Source organism: Puma concolor, chromosome A3, assembly GCF_028749965.1.
Source record: "Puma concolor isolate L17-30 chromosome A3, mPumCon1.1.hap2, whole genome shotgun sequence".
Lineage (NCBI taxonomy): Eukaryota > Metazoa > Chordata > Mammalia > Carnivora > Felidae > Puma > Puma concolor.
Genome location: NC_141669.1, coordinates 54,063,895 through 54,080,708, shown reverse-complemented (window position 1 = coordinate 54,080,708; position 16,814 = coordinate 54,063,895). Strand labels below are relative to the sequence as shown.

At 39.8% G+C, this 16,814-nt stretch overlaps 1 protein-coding gene across 1 annotated transcript; it reads left to right on the top strand.

Moving 5' to 3' along the window:
- The first annotated feature begins 1,823 nt into the window (after nucleotides 1-1,823).
- Nucleotides 1,824-11,955, top strand: SNRNP27 (small nuclear ribonucleoprotein U4/U6.U5 subunit 27). The gene is made up of 6 exons (XM_025932165.2): nucleotides 1,824-1,948; nucleotides 2,955-3,075; nucleotides 4,616-4,728; nucleotides 5,527-5,606; nucleotides 10,471-10,535; nucleotides 11,547-11,955. The coding sequence occupies exons 1-6, from the start codon at nucleotides 1,915-1,917 to the stop codon at nucleotides 11,599-11,601; spliced, it is 468 nt and encodes a 155-aa protein (XP_025787950.1). The 5' UTR covers nucleotides 1,824-1,914; the 3' UTR covers nucleotides 11,602-11,955.
- The last annotated feature ends 4,859 nt before the right edge of the window (nucleotides 11,956-16,814 follow it).

Genomic DNA, 16,814 nt, shown 5'->3' with positions numbered 1-16,814 from the left:
TTCCATTTCTCCACACAAATGTCACCCCATTTCCCCTGGCTAATTTCTACTCATTGTTAAGGTCTTGTTTGGACATTATTTCCTCTTGGAAACTTCTTGACAACCCTCCCCCTCAAAACCAGTTAGGGATCTGTCTCGTGTGTCCTCACAATATCTTGTTTTTCCCCTATCAATGCACTTTTCACACTGTTTACTTGTTTGTATCCCTCACTGGACTGCAAGCAGCTCAAGAGCAGACTTTTGTCTTTTCACTGATCAATCCTCTGCTATATAGGTGTGCAATAAATGTTTGGGTGAAAGCTGTATTTGCCTTTTTATTTCTTTTTTGATGTTTTGCCATCTGGGGCCCTGCTGAGACTGCCCTTCTCAGGGCTAACTGTTCCTGGAGATAGCAAATGTCTCTCCTTCTAGCCAATAAAAGCCCAAACACTCTGACCACCTTCTTTATCAAACTTTGACAAGCGAAGGCAATATGGCTCTGCCCCAATGACCTCAGAGCCAGGTACCAAACAACTCCGGATAGCCCCAACATCTCAAAGCTGGCTGAAATTTTTCTAACCAATCTCAAACCTCTTAGTCAACTTACCGGTGTCTGCTATTCCTGCCTGCAAAAACCACAATAAAGTCTCTCATCCACGCCTGGCCCTTGCCCCTTCTGGTTCCTGCCCCACTCTAGCGCTTGCTTGTGTGGACTCAAACTTTGCATATGTTATGTTTAGAATTGGTTTGATATAAAATGTTTTATGCATGTCGGGGCGCCTGCCTGGCTCAGTCAGTTAAGCCTTGGACTCCTCATTTCCGCTCAGGACATGATCTCACGGTTTGTTAGATGGAGCCCGGAATCTGGCTCCACAGTGGCGAGCTTACTTGCCATTCTCTCTCTACCCCTCCCCTGCTCATGGCACTCTTCTCTCTCTCAAAATAAATACACTTAAAAAAAAAAAAGTTTTATGCATGTGGACAAGAACTGGGAAGAAAAATGGGGGTGGGAGGAATAAGAACTGTATCGGGTGTAGGGTATTCAGCTTTACCAGGCCTTTCCATGGTATCTAGCACATTTTAACACCCATCGTGGACACAGAAGATGGCGAAGCCACTGGGAAAGTGTGGCTGGAGGAGCGGAGAGGACAATTCTCTTCTCACCAAAATCTTGTTACCAAAGTGGCAGGGCTTTTTTTTTTTTTTTCTTTTCTTTACTACTCAATACCGTTTGCCAAATAACCAAACATATTTGACGGCAAGCAAGTAATTTATTCAGTGGCCAGAGAATAGAGAAGGGGAGCTCATGCTCCAAAGTCACTTTTTCTCCATTTGGTCTGATGGTCAGGGTTTTATGGGGTTGGAGTAATTACGGGGCTGGTAAACAGCTGACCTGGAGGTTTTGAGGGGAAGGGAGAGGAGTCCTCTCAGAACCAGAGTGCCAACTCTTTTCTTCCCCAGAATGGTGCCCTCGAATCTATCAAGGCACTGCTAGCTGTGCTTTTTGTTATTACGATTAGATGGTAATGATCCCGAGGCCATCTGGAAGGTTCCCAGGTAGGCTGCCCTGAATCAAATCGGTGGGTGGGTCACGGGGCGGGGGCAGGAGGCTTGTTTGTGGAGTTTGTGGCTTCCGGCATTTGACCTTAGTTTCTGGTGGCAAGCAGCACCTGTAAGCGGGGCTCAAAAACTGGGCTTGTTTGGAACTTGTTAGCGAGTCCCTAGTGACAACCTCTGGGCTCAGGAGCCGTGGAATCCGTGCAGGCAGCTTGATTTCTGGGCGGGCTCAGCGCAGCCTGCCTTCTTCAGACGCCGGAACCTTCCAAAGAGACCTTTCTACGTTTTCCAGTCGGCGGTGAAAGCTCAGCGCCCGGCGCTCCCGGAAGTTGTTGTGCAATCGTTTCCGGGGCAGGGTGAGGTGGAGGAAGATTCCCAATGGGTCGTAGCCGCAGCCGTTCTCCACGGAGGGGTGAGTCCAGAAGGACTTGGGCTGGTCTGGGGCTTGGTCGGAGACGTGTCCTCCCTCTTTCCCTCTGCAAGTACGAACGCAACGGAGAGAAGGGCCCTTTTCTCCCGAGAAGAGTGAGAGTGGACAGGGGAACGAGGACCTGAGCCTTATACTCCAGCGGTTTGAAGGCAGTTCCTCCCCAGCCCCTAAGTTAGAGTTCGTGGACACCTTGTCATCCTCCTACAGTAACTTGTTATATTTGTGACTGAGGGATTTGAGTCAGGCCACGATTCGCTCAATTTCTGGTGGCATTGTGCAAGTCATCCATCCTTTCTGTGTCCGAATTCCCGTAATTGTACATTGGGGGTGGGGGGTGGGGGTAATACTACCCATCTTTGAAAACTGACTTGAGAATTAATGTCACATGCCATAACACTCAGCACGTGATAATGCCTGGTTCTTGAATGTTCAATGTTAGTTTCCTTCCCAGTTTATATAATGGGAAAATCGACATTTAGAATTTTGCGTTCAAGGAGCTCACCTCATAATATCTTCTGGCTCCCACCCCCATAAATGAAGCAGTGGGATGTAAAGAACCCAGGACTTCGATCAGGAGATCTGACTTAAACCCTTGATTCTCCCCCTTCTGGTTAGTTTTTATCACCTTCAACTAGTCAAGACTTGATTTTTTAAAAAGTTAATGAGGCCGCGATGCACATACGACTATTGAGCACTTAAAATGTGCTCAATCCGAATTAAGAAGTGCTTTTTAAGTGTAGAATACACTCCAGATTTCCTATTTAATACGGAAATAAATGTAATATCTCAAATTTTAATATTGATACATGTCGAAATCATAGTTGGGATATATTTGGGTAAATGACATAGTGTTAAAATTAATTTTACCTGTGTTTTTTTAATTTGACTATTAGAAATGGCTGGCATTATATTAATATTGATGGCACAGCTCTAGATATTTGAGGTAATATTTTGACTCTGCACAAAGATTTTGTGTGTTTGTATTAAGAGCGCAGGCGGTCCCGGTCCACGTCTCGTGAGAGAGAACGCAGGCGCCGAGAAAGGTCCAGGTCCCGGGAGAGAGATCGTCGAAGGAGCCGCTCTCGATCTCCGCACAGAAGACGCTCCAGGTGAATGCAGAAAATAACCAGAAGTTTTACCACAAGTCCCAAAGAAACTAGTCGCTGCCCTTAATATTGTTTTTTTATCACTAATAAGGCATTTACAGTTTCATGAAATGAGGGGAACTTAAGCCCACCTTATTTTATTTTTAATTTTTTTAACGTTTATTTATTATTGAGAGACAGAGAGTGAACCGGGGAGGGGCAGAGAGAGAAGGAGACAGAATCGGAAGCAGGCTCCAGGCTCTGATCTGTCAGCACAGAGCGGACGTAGGGCTGGAACCCATGAGCCACCATGACCTGAGCCGAAGCAAGGCTTAACCGACTGAGCCACCCAGGCGCCCCTTATTTTATTTTTTTTAAATAATTTATTTATTGTTTAATTTACATCCAAGTTAGCATATATGCAGCTATGATTTCAGGAGTAGATTCCCTGATGTCCCTTACCCATTTAGCCCATCCCCCTCCCACAACCCCTCCAGTAACCCTCTGTTTATTCTCCATATTTAAGTGTCTCTTATGTTTTTGTCCAACTCCTTGTTTTTATATTATTTTTGCTTCCCTTCCCTTATGTTCAGCTGTTCTGTATCTTAAAGTCCTCATATGAATGAATTCATATGATATTTGTCTTTCTCTGACTAATTTCACTTAGCATAATACCCTCCAGTTCCATCCGCTAGTTGCAAATGTCAATCTTTCATTCTTTTTGATTGCAAAGTAATACTCCATTATATATATATTATATATATATATTATATATATATATTATATATATATATTATTATATATAATATATATATATATATATCTCACATCTTCTTTATCCATTCATCCATCGATGGACGTTTGAAGCCCACCTTATTTTAAACCCAACATTTCCATTGGTAAAATTGGGTTAATAACACCCTGACCTAGAGTTGCCTTGAGGAGTAAATAAGAAATAGTACATGAAAAACATTAGCATTGGGCTTGGCAGGAGTAAGAAATAAGTGTGTTGTATATTGGGGGGTTTCTTTTTTAATTTTTTTTTTTTAAGTAATCTCTACACCCAATGTGAGGTTTGAACTCATAACCCCAAGATCAAGAGTCACATGCTCCACTGACTGGGCCAGCCAGGGGCCCCTGTTTTGTTTTTACTGACTTTTGGGTATTAAGAGTTTATTCAAGTATATAGCCAAGAATGTGAGATCTTGAAAGAACCTTCGAAATTGACTCTTGATTCTTAATAAGTGTCAGTTGCTGTTTTAGTCAACTTTTTGTGTGTTTGTAATTATTAGAAACTTAGTTACATTTTCTGCCTTAAAAATTTTTTTTTTTAGCCCTAGCTGATGATTACAGCAGTAAACTATATTTTTGGGTTTTGGTTAACAATCACAGGGCCTAGGCAGAACCTTCTTCCTTATTCTGCTATGAGGAATGGACTCCTCATTCTCTGGAGCCTGGCTTTTGTTCAGCCTTTACCTTTTAGGAGCTCATGTATGTCATTGCCAGTCAACACAAGTCACCAGGTATATCTCTGCTTCTGACATCTTTACTTCTTCAATATTAGATCCCCAAGACGGCATAGATCCACATCTCCTTCCCCTTCTCGACTAAAAGAAAGAAGAGATGAGGAAAAGAAAGAAACAAAAGAAACAAAGAGCAAAGAACGTCAGATTACTGGTAATGTTATTAGATAAATAACTGTAGGAAAAGTACAGCCTTGTTTAGATAACTTTAGTCATGATAAAATTATATAAGTATAATTTGAGCACATTTTAATATTAAATTTTTTATACTGTTCATTGCATATGGTTTTGAGATTTTGTTATCATTTGTACCTTAGTGAATTCGTATTTAGCTGTGGTGCTCCTGAGATAGGAAGGACAGTTAAAAACATGAGAATATTCTGTTTTGGAAGTACCTTTAAAATTAGTGTCAAATCTGATATTAAAGGCTCCAAATATGTCCTTTTAAAGCAGACCTCTCTGGTGGAGGATAGAGAGCACATTCCTTCTTAGCATCTTAAATTATATTGTGTCCAGACTGAAGAAGAATTTTTTCCATTAGACCCAAGTCTTTAGCTAATTGTTTTGTGTATTCTCTGCTGCTGAGGTGGAATGACTATTAACCTATTGCTACCTTTTTATACAGATGTCCCCCTCCCCCCATACAAAAGTCAAGCATTCCTATGAAACCTTACTTAAGCCGAAATGGCATAAAGCAAAGAGTATCCCTTACCTTCTGAAAGTTTGTGATACGCCAGTTTGCTTTTACAAAAGACCTACATTAGCACAGTAATTGCTTTTTTCTTAAAATTAAAAATCCTCTTTGGGTGTCTTTTGGTTAGCGAAAATAAGTACTAATGTAGGTCTTTCATAAAAGTAAAGTGTTGTACCACAAACATTGGGAAGGCGGGATACCTACATATAACGATGACAGAGTTTTCAAAAATATTTTATTTCTCCATTATTTTTGCAGAGGAAGACTTAGAGGGCAAAACAGAGGAAGAAATCGAAATGATGAAGTTAATGGGATTTGCCTCTTTTGACTCCACAAAAGTCAGTAAAACATGCAGCCAGTTAAACATTCTGATTTGAATTAATCTATTGTGATTATCACATTTTCCTATATTCTTTTGCTGTTGCTTGTAATGTCTTCCATTGATATGAGTCTTGTCTTTAGAAGACATTAAGTATCTATGTGAAGAGCATTGAGGACACAAAGAAGGAAGCAATGAGCTGCCATTAGAATTCAGGGACTGTTTGCCTGATATTTGATTTTGATCTTAAAGGTGATCAGATGAAGAGGAGGAAGATCATTTCAAGTAGAGGGAAGAGCTCCTAAAAATGCCATGTAGGCATGAAGAAGCATAGTATATTGCAGGAATTTCAAATTCAGTGACTGGTAAAAGGGTGCTGATGGGATAGTGGCTATGAATGAAGCTAGAAAGAGGGATGAGGGGTGCCTGGGTGGTTCAGTCGATTCAGCATCTGACTTCTGTTCAGGTCATGATCTCACAGTTTGTGGGTTCATGCCTCATATAGAGCTCTCTGCTGTCACCGTGGAGCCCATTTCGAATCCTCTGTCTCCGTCTCTCTCTGCCCCTTCCCTGCTCGCTCGCTTGCTCTCTCAGTCTCAAAAATAAACGTTAAAAAATATCTTTAAAAAAAAGAAAAGGATAGGAAGCAAATCGTGGAAGGCTTTTGATACTCTTAGCCATGCTAAGGAATTTAGAGTTGATTCTTTAGGTGTTGAGGAGAGGAAGCAATGATTTTTAAGCAGGATTGCATGTGTGTTTAGTTTATTTTTTTTTTCAAAGTTATTTTCTTTAATGTTTATTTATTTTTGAGAGAGACAGAGCATGAGTGGGGAAGGGCCAGAGAGAAAGGGACACACAATCTGAAGCAGGCTCCAGGCTCTGAGCTGTCAGCCCAAGCCCAACGTGGGGCTCAAACCCATGAGCAGTGAGATGACCTGAGCCTAAGTTGGACACTCAACCAACTGAGCCACCTAGGTGCCCCTATATTTGTGTTTAGAAAGATGAGCCAGGAGAGGCACCTGGGTGGCTGAGTCAGTTAAGCATCCAACTCTTAATCTCAGGGTCATGAGTTTAAGCCTTGTGTTGGGCTCCGAGCTGCGTGTGAAGCCTACTTTGGGAGAAAAAAGAAAGAAAGAAAGATGAGCTAGGACAACATGGAGGACAAATGGGAGACAGACGGTTTAGATTGGAGGCAGGGAGAACTGCTGGGTCATGCAAGTGAAAGATGATGAAGGTGTGAACAGAGACCAGAATATTGAGTCCCAGTCAGGAAGCAGAGTTGGTGGTGGTGGTGGTGGTGGTGGTGGTGGGAGTGGAGTGGGTATGAGAGTGAGTAGTCATTGATGACTCTCAAGTGACAGGCTGAGAGACTGGGGGATAGGCTTAACCAAGAAAGGTCCTAGGAAGGGGAAGTGTTGTTAAGAATTAAATTTAGCTGTAGAGAAAGATGCCATTGGGTAGCTGCATGCATATCTCCTATCTCAGAAGAGAGGAAGATTAGAGAGTGAATGCTGTCTAGCCTTGATCATAACACTGGAGAGAATAAGGAAGTCGGGGAGGAAAAAGAAAGAAGGTTTGTGGAGAAGGAGATGAAGAGGGATAATAGGGAAGGAGAGGGGAAATGGAGAGAGGATGTAGACAGGAGAGAAGGGATAGAGAGAGGGAGCTAGTAAGAATAAACAGGGAGAGGGCTGCCTGGGTGGCTCAGGTATTTAAGCATCTGACTTTGGCTCAGGTCATGATCTCACTGTTTGTGGGTCCGAGCCCTGCGCTGGGCTCTGTGCTGATAGCTTGGAACCTGGAACCTGCTCTGGATTCTGTGTCTCCCTCCCTCTCTGCCCCTCCTCCGCTTACACTCAGTCTCTCTCTTTCTCTCAAAAATAAACATAAAAAAAAAATTTTTTTTTAAATAAAATAGGTGAGAATTCATAGATCCCATAAAAATTAAGGAATACCATGAAGACAAATGATATCAGTTATTTTTGTAAGGACATCTACAAGGATGTTAATTTAGTTTGTATGCAGTTGCCTTTATGGCTGTCATCTATAAAGTCTGCTCCTTTGTGTTTTTCAGTAATGTTTTTTGTGACATTTCATCATTGATCTATGGTGATACCTTTTCATATGCCAATGTATTCTCTTATTTTCCCTTTTATTTTCACATTCTGGAAAGCTTCAAAGTTTGGTTATGTTTATTAAATGATAATTTTCTATTTCAGCATGTAAATCAAAACAGGCTAATAATATACAACTCTGCAAATAGTTTTCAAAAGTCAGTAAGCCTTTAGGAAATGAACTTAGTAAAAAGGTTAGCATCGTTTACTTTTTTCTAAGCCAGTCTTTCCAAGTCATGCCTATTACCTATTCTTGGGAAGGCAAAATTATATACCTCAAGTAATTTCTCCCTCTCCCCGCCTCCCCCCCACCTCCACACACAATATAGTGAAAACAGGAATAGAAAAATAAGACCAAGGGGTGCCTGGGTGGCTCAGTTGGTTAAGCATCCAATTCTTGGTTTCAACTCAGGTCATGATCTCATGGTTCATGGGTTCAAGCCCCACATTGGGCTCTGTGCTGACAGCATGGAGCCTGCTTGGGATTCTGTCTCCCTCTCCCTCTACCCCTCCCCTGCTCATTCTCTATCTCTCTCTCAAAAATAAATAAACATTAAAAAAATTAAAGAAAAGTAAGACCAAATACATTCATTTTTAGCTCCACCTCAAATATGTAGCTTACCCGTGTGTGCCTTTAGGCTAGTGGATAAAAATCCTGTTTAACCTAACACAGATACCTGGTAAGCGTGCTACACAGAAAGGGTATACTCTCATGAGCAGTAATGGGGGAGGGAGGGAGTTGGAGGTCGCATGTGTTTATGCGTGCATGTATGTGTGTGTGTGTGTGAGATGGTATTACCCAGTGATGTTCATATATTTAATAGTCATTGTCTGAGCACCTGCAAGTACAGTGGCCTAGGATGTGAGAATGCAAAGGTGACCCACATCCATATCCCTCCATCAAGGAGCTTTCAGTCTCATAGGGGAAGTAACATCACGTATATGTGCATCATGATAATGCAAGGTAGAAATGGAGGGTATTGTGAGGGAAGCACAGTTAACATTCTGCGGAAGGGTAGAGTGCGCTTTCTGGCAGCTGAATCATTTGAAGTGGGCCTTGAATGATGGATAAGAACCAGATGGTTGGGGTTCTTGGATGGGGGTTGAGAAGGCAATTCAGGCATGAAGAACAGCAAATAGTAAGTTAACTTGGCTAAATCAGAAGACCCATAAAGGAATTAGTGAAAAAGAGGGTAGATGCCACCTAAGAAAGGCCAAGATGTAAAGTGACACTTAACAGTAGCCTCTGTTACTCTGTATTCTGATTCTTTTTATTTTTTATTTATTAATGTTTGTTTAAAAAAATTTTTAATGTTTATTTATTGTTGAGAGACAGAGCATGAGCATGAGTTGCGGAGGGGCAGAGAGAGAGGGAGACACAGAATCCAAAGCAGGCTCCAGGCTCCAAGCTGTCCCCACAGAGCCCGATGCAAGGCCTGAACTCACGAACTGTGAGATCATGACCTGAATCAAAGTTGGACAGTTAACCAACTGAGCCACACAGACGCCCCTAATGTTTATTTTTTGAGAGGGAGCATGAGCAGGGGAGAGGCAGAGAGAGAGAGAGAGAGGGAGACACAGAATCCGAAGCAGGCTCCAGTCTCTGAGTTGTCAGCACAGAGTCCAACATGGGGCTCGAACTCGGGAACGGTGAGATCATGACCTAAGCCAAAGTCGCACGGTTAACCAACTGAGCCACCCAGGCGCCCCTCTGATTCTTTTCAAAAATCAAAATTTGGGGGCACCTAGGTGGTTCAGTTGGTTGAGCATTTGACTCTTGATTTGGGCTCAGATCATGATCTCACTGTTCACGAGTTCGAGTCCCACATTGGGCTCTGTGCTGACAGCATGGAGCCTGCTTGATATTCTCTCTCTCTCTCTCTCTCTCTCTCTCTCTCTCTGTCTCTCTGTCTCTCTGTCTCTCCCTCTCTCTGTCTCTCTCCCTCTCTCCCTCTCTCTGTCTCTCTCTCTCTCTCCCTCCCCCTCTCTGCCCCACCCCTGCTCGCACTTTCTCTATCTCAAAAATAAATAATACATAAAAAACTTAAAAATCAAAATTCCAAGGCTATTCAAGAAATGGGATCTCAATGAATGGTGACTATTCCAGCTGTGATTTGAGAATGCTATGAGCTAAAGTCGTAAGTTAAATTTTACGTGAATATGAATTTTCCTAGAGACAATCTGTAACTGGTATTTGGTTTCAAAGAATTCTTTGACCAAAAAAGGTTAGGATCAGGGGCACCTGGGTGGCTCAGTCAGTTAAGCTTCTGACTCTTGATTTCCGCTCAGGTCATGATCTCATGGTTCATGAGTTTGAGCCCCTTGTAGGGCTCTGGTTGACAGTGTGGAGCCTTCTTGGGATATTCTTTCTCTCCCTCTCTTTTTCTCTCTCTCTCCCTCCCCCTCTCCCTCTGTCTTCCCTCCCCCCTTCCTCTGCCCCTCTCCTGTTTGCTCACTATCTCTCAAAAATAAACATTTAAAAAAAAAAGGTTAGGATCTGTTACCCTATTTCTCTGCATGCCTTGCACATAATCTATACATCATGAATGTTTGTTGGCTTGAATATTTGAATATGTTGCATTATGTAACTAAAATTGTGAACAGAGTTGTAACACTTGAGAATTCATGGAATATCATCAGGATTTGAAAATTCTCACTACCTTATTCATAAATGGATTTTGCCATGTAAGCATGTCTATAGGATCTAGCTCTTTGAAGCACTTAATATATCCTTTCCATTTTTTATATTTGTTTATTGCTTTTCTCTAGGGGAAAAAGGTGGATGGCTCTGTAAATGCCTATGCCATAAATGTGTCTCAGAAGAGGAAGTACAGGTAGGCTTAGCCCCCATTATTACATTTGAACTAATGATACAAATTATGTGCTTGAGAAAGAATTTAGTTATGGGATAATCATGTTTGTAGGAAATGTACCAGTTTCCATATAGTCCTTTGTTTTAATATTCTTTGCTTCTAGTCTGGTGTGTTAAAATAATTTCCAATTTATATGTGAACTAATTAACTATTATGGGGAAGGATAGTTAGCTTAAATGTTTTAAAGCTCTACATAGTTCTTCAAAACAGCATAATCTCAATTCTTTAAGCTTTAATTTCATTATAATTATAGGTTTAAAATAGATCCATCCTGAGTTATTTACCTAGATTGATTGTTTAAGGATTTCAACTGTAAATATATTTTTCTGTTAAGTATAGGCATATTTTATTAATGCCACAGAACAAACGAGTCCATATGTGAAATCTCACAGAATTCCTAATGAATTGAAAAGTTAAGACATTATCAAACATTGCCTTTCTCTTCTACCTTTACCATGGATAAAAGACTAATATTCTGATTAATTTAGAATATGAATAATGTAATCTGAGGATGCTGTGAGTTAAAATGATGACCAGAATCATCATTAACTGTTCCTTGTAAAATTATCTTCAAATAGAGTCTTATGAGGAGAACTAGTACAATATGCAGTTGAATTTACTTGATGGATACCTATTTTGAAGCACTTCTTCATTTCTTAAAACTAGGTGTTTATACGTAACAACCTATAAATATAGGTAACAACCTATACATATGGATTTTTTTCAGTCTGTAAAATCTTTCCAAATAATTTTGAAAGTATGTTTCCATACTTCTATTTGGATTTTAAAGAAATCTGAAAGGCTTTAGATTATTTTGAAAGTGAAATAATATCCTTAATTTGAATTAAATAACCATGAATACTTTTTACCCTAGACTTTGCTATTTTAAAGATGATTTATGTTACTATTTTTTTATAAGAGGAGTTCAGAATTTTTTTTAAATAAACAATGAGTTTTCTCTTCTCATCATAGGCAGTATATGAATCGAAAAGGCGGATTCAACAGACCTTTGGATTTCATTGCATGAGAACTAAAATGTTAAAGAATGGTTTTTTTTTCCTCATCTTGCTCAGAAGAGTGGATTTTGTATTTCGTATTTAATATTCATAAAAAAACATGATCACAGTCTTTACTCCCTGTAAAAGTAAGAAAATGTTATTTATGATGTGTGCATTTCACTTACCCTGACTCAAAAAAAGAAAGGTTAATATTTTTTCCTTTTAGGAAATGTCATTTGGGGCAATCATCAACCCCAGTTTTTTGTTTTTATTGTTGTGGAAGCTGTGTATGTTTTCTTCTTGGATGCTCGTTAGGACTTTTGAAAACACATAAAAGTAATTTGGATGTAAGTTTCTCAAATAAAGCAATATTTCTACCCTTTTGTATTTGATAAATATTTTTATTACTAAATAAAATTATCCCCCTACACATTTTCTTTTTTCCTACATAGATTTATATTTCATTAGTAATTTAAAAATAACTAGATTTTTGTATCTTCTGTGGTTCTTGCCCCAACTATTTACCCCATTTTTTACCTTTCCCCCAGTTATTATTTCCCTCATTTATTTTTTCCCCTTTTCAAAAGCAGTACATGCTTATTATATAAAAACTTAGAAGAAACCAAAAACTAAACAGAAAGGCAAAAATCGCCTATAATCTACCCCCAGAAAAATCAATATTTTGGTATATGTCTTTCCAGCCTCTATGGTGTATATTTATTGACACCACCCATGATAGTGGAATTTATATGCTGTTCTCTTGCTAATCTTTTTTCTCCCATGTACTGTGAACATTTTTTTAATATTCTTAGATGTTCTTTAGAAACTTTGAGTAGCTACTTGGTTGTATAATAATTTATTAACTAATCTTTTATTAGTAAACATTGGCTTCCCTCCCATGACTTGCTGTTTTAATTAAAACTGAGTAGTATCCCTGTTACATATATCTTTTTGTGCTTGTTGCATTATTTCCTTAGGTTCATTTCTTAGAAGTGGCATTGCTGGGTGAGAACAGGGGTGTATGTGCATGTTTTAGGACTTTTGAGATATAGATAGATAGATAGATAGATAGATAACAACCAACTCTCACCAGTAAAATATGAGCATTCCCATTTCATATATGTACACCAATATTGGGTGTAATAACTTTCTTTTTTTAATTTCCAACCTGGTGGGTAAAATAATACTTGGTTTAATTTGCTCAGTTTCTAAGGAGGATGAACATTTAAAAAATGCGTTAGGGGGCGCCTGGGTGGCACAGTCGGTTAGGCGTCCGACTTCAGCCAGGTCACGATCTCGCAGTCCGTGAGTTCGAGCCCCGCGTCGGGCTCTGGGCTGATGGCTCAGAGCCTGGAGCCTGTTTCTGATTCTGTGTCTCCCTCTCTCTCTGCCCCTCCCCCGTTCATGCTCTGTCTCTCTCTGTCCCAAAAAAAAAAAAAAAAAAAGTTAAAAAAAAAATTTTTTTAAAAATGCGTTAGCCATATATATATTTTTGTGGAATGCTAATTCCGAATCTTGGATCCACTTGTCTTGTGTCAAGACTTTCTTTTTCTCATTTGAAGGAAGCCCTTTTTATATTGAAGATAATAGCCACTACTCATTCTGTTTCATATCTTGCTGATATTTGAGGCTCTGTGGTTAGATTTTATTTTATTTTGAGTAAATAATACAAACACATGGAACACAATTCAGATAGAAGAAACGCTATATAGTGATGAGCTAATTGTGTATCCTTTCAGAGATATTCCATATATATACAAACGTGTATATATCTTATTCAAATGTAAGCAGACTCTACACCCTTTTGCATCTCACCTTTTTTTTACTTACTAGTACATCTTAAGATAGTTTCTTATCAGTACATGTAATACCACCTCTTTATTAAGGGCAGGAGTTCTAGTACATTATAGGATGCACTATAATAGTCCCCACTGATGAGCATTCATTTTTTTTTAATCTTTTACTATTTTTTTTATGTTTATTTATTTTGAGAGAGAGAAAGAGCACAAGCAGAAGAGGGCAGAGAGGGAGAGAGAATCCCCAGCAGGCTCCGCACTGTCAGCACAGAGCCTGATGGGGCTTGAACCCACAAAACCGTGAGATCGTGACTTAAGCTGAAATTAAGTCAGATACTTAACCAGCTGAGCCACCCAGGTGCCTCCTTTTACTATTTTTAAAAATTCTAAATAAACCTTTTTTTTTAATTCTATAATCACTATCATATGTAAATTATTTTACAAGACTTTTTAGCTGGTTTTTTAAATCCTTATTGCATCTGAAATTTGACCGCTTACTGTAGTTCTTCAAAAACTTTCCTGACAAGTTCATTTCCTGTAAAGAAAATAGTAGTACAGGGGCTCCTGGGTGGCTCAGTTGGTTAAGCATCTGAGTGGCTTAGGTCATGATCAAATGGTTTGTGGGTTCAAGCCCCACATCAGGTTCTGTGCTGACAGCTCAGAGCCTGGAGCCTGCTTCAGATTCTGTGTCTCCCTCTCCTATTTGTGCTCTCTCTCAAAAAATAAGCATTTAAAAATTAAAAAAAAAGAATAGTATGACTACATTACATAATATAGTGTACAAAGCACCTTGGTTTATATAATCCTTATAAGATAGAGCAGGTACCATGATCTCCATTTCCCAGATGAGAATGCTGAGGCTTTCAGACCAGATATTCAGACTATAAAGCCCAAAATATTGGCACTTATGCTACATAATGCCTTCAGTGCTTAAATATTTGAATGTGTTACATTAGTTGCACAACTTTTAGTGCCCATTGCACAAGTGTCACTGTCCCAGGTGGTTAGATTATTTTGCTTGGAATTTTTGCCAACTGAGCTAAATAATTACTACCCTACCCCTACTTACCAAAAAAGCTGTCTATCTCTAAATTATCCATGATAAAGACTATTTCTGATCACATTTGTGTACACTTAAGGAAGGCAAATCCAACTGTGGTTTTAATAAGGAAGCTAAAACTTCTGAGATAAAATAATATACCCAAAACCAAATTACAAGTTTTTGGATTGTCATCTTAGTGAGGTGTTCATAGGGATTTGACTTGAGATCCTCAAAGCAGCATACTTTGTGAAGTATGTGAGGGTTGCCTGGGTGGCTCAGTCAGTTAAGCATTGGACTTGGCTCAGGTCATGATCTTACAGTTTGTGAGTTCAAGCCCCTCACTGGGTTGTCTGCTGTCAGCACAGAGCCTGCTTCAGATCCTCAGTTTCCCTCTCTCTCTGCCCCTACCCTACTCGCATGTACACTCTCTCTCAAAAATAAACAAACCTTTTTTTTTTTTTTTAATTGAAAAAAGAAAGAATGTGAGAATACCTGGTAGGTGAGTAGGTTTGCTGTCCATAGCTAACACCAAGAAATGGAAGAGGAGGACATCTTTGAACATCCAGAGATAAGACACCTATGATCCTAAGGGAAGTCCTGGTTTAAAGGAACTTTTATCCATCAGATCATCTGATTCTGTAAGAATAACAAATAAGGAGCATCTTTGTCTTCCTGTAACAAGTTGCTACCTCTCCGAGACATAAATTGTGCCGTATCTTCTGTTTCCAAGTATCTAAATATTGAAATTCTCTGGGACTCAATTCCTAGACTCTCCATTCTCTTCTTTAGTGAGTCTTCAGTGTGCCTTCAGATGTCTTCTGTTATGGCTCTCAAATTTATACTTCCAGCCTGGCCATTTTACTGAATTACAGGCTTGTATGTGCACCTAGATTATTAGGCACCTCAAAGTTAAGGGTAACTGAATTCTCATTTCCCTGCACAGCCTTCTCTATGCTTCCCCAACTCAGTAAATGGCCCATCCATTCACTCCTTGGCTCAGACCAAAATCCTTAGGGTCATCTTTGACTTCTCTTTTTCCCGTGCCCTACATTTGGTTCATTAACAAACTTTTTGGCTCCAACCTCAGAGTATATATTTTGAATCCAACCACTTTTTTCCCCCCAATTTATTGAGGTATAATTGACATATAAAATTTTAAGAAATGTAAGTATCCCATCACAGTGATTTGGTAGGCATTGAATCCAACCATTTACTACCCATACTAACGTAAGCCATCTCTCTTGCTCGGACTACTGCAATAGCCTTCTAACAGCCTTCCTTCTTTTACTGCCTTAGTTTATTTGTATTCTCCACCTAGCAGCAGAAGCGAACCTTTTAAAATGTGCATCAGGTCATGTTGCTCCTGGCTCCAGTGGTTTTCTGTCATTTAAAGCCAGTCCTTACTGTAGTGTACAAGCCTATACAGTCTGGACCCTGGCTTCCCACAGCCTCATGCCCTTGCTATTGCCCTTGGCCATCCTGCTGACCTTGCTGTTCCTTGAGAACAAGTGTGAGTCTACCTCAAGAGTCTTCCCACTTGCTCTTCCTCCTGGAATGTTCCTTTCTGCTCCCCCACCTCCACCCTAATTTGTGTTTGTAGCTTCTTTAGGTCTCTGCCCCAAATAAGGTCATTCCTGACCACCCTATCCAGAACAGCAACCCCCTTCCCTCTCTGCCTTTTTTTTTTTTACTCTGTATTACTTTTAAAAAATTACATTTTGGGGCACCTGGGTGGCTCAGTTGGTTAAGTGTCCGACTTCGGCTCACGGTCCGTGAGTTCGAGCCCCGCATCCAGCTCTGGGCTGATGGCTCAGAGACTGGAGCCTGCTTCCGATTCTGTGTCTCCCTCTCTCTCTGCCCCTCCCCCGTTCATGCTCTGTCTCTCTCTGTCTCAAAAATAAAAACGTTAAAAAAAATTTTTTTAATTACATTTAAAAATTACATTAAAAAAATTTGAGATATACACATACCATAGAATTCATCCTTTTACAGTAGTCCCATTTCAGTGGTTTTTAGTATATTCAGAGTTCTGTATCACCACTGTCTCATTCCAAAATATTTCATCACCCCAAAAAGAGACCCAATACTCAATTAACAGTCACTCTTCAGCACCTGGCCTTAAACAGGTCTATTGATTCCTTCCTCAGGAATTTTGAAACTGGAACTGAGTGGAACACATCCTCTCTCTGTAAGTGGCTACACTATAAATGTTAACTTGGACACCTTCATCCCCCACCCCAGAAATCGCTAATGTACTTTTTGTCTCTAAAAATGTGCCTTTTCTGGACATTTCGTATGAATGGAATCATACAGTGCATGGCCTTTTATATCTTGTTTCTTTTACTTAACAATATTTTCTAGCTTTGCTCATATTGTGTCACTACTTCATACCTGTTTATGGTCA

Bases quoted from the DNA above. Each gene is read 5' to 3' on its own strand.
- SNRNP27 (XM_025932165.2), top strand. From the start codon at position 1,915: ATGGGTCGTAGCCGCAGCCGTTCTCCACGGAGGG. The intron at 1,949-2,954 runs GTGAGTCCAGAA...GTTTGTATTAAG, and splicing joins CAGCCGTTCTCCACGGAGGG to AGCGCAGGCGGTCCCGGTCC. The intron at 5,607-10,470 runs GTCAGTAAAACA...GCTTTTCTCTAG, and splicing joins CCTCTTTTGACTCCACAAAA to GGGAAAAAGGTGGATGGCTC.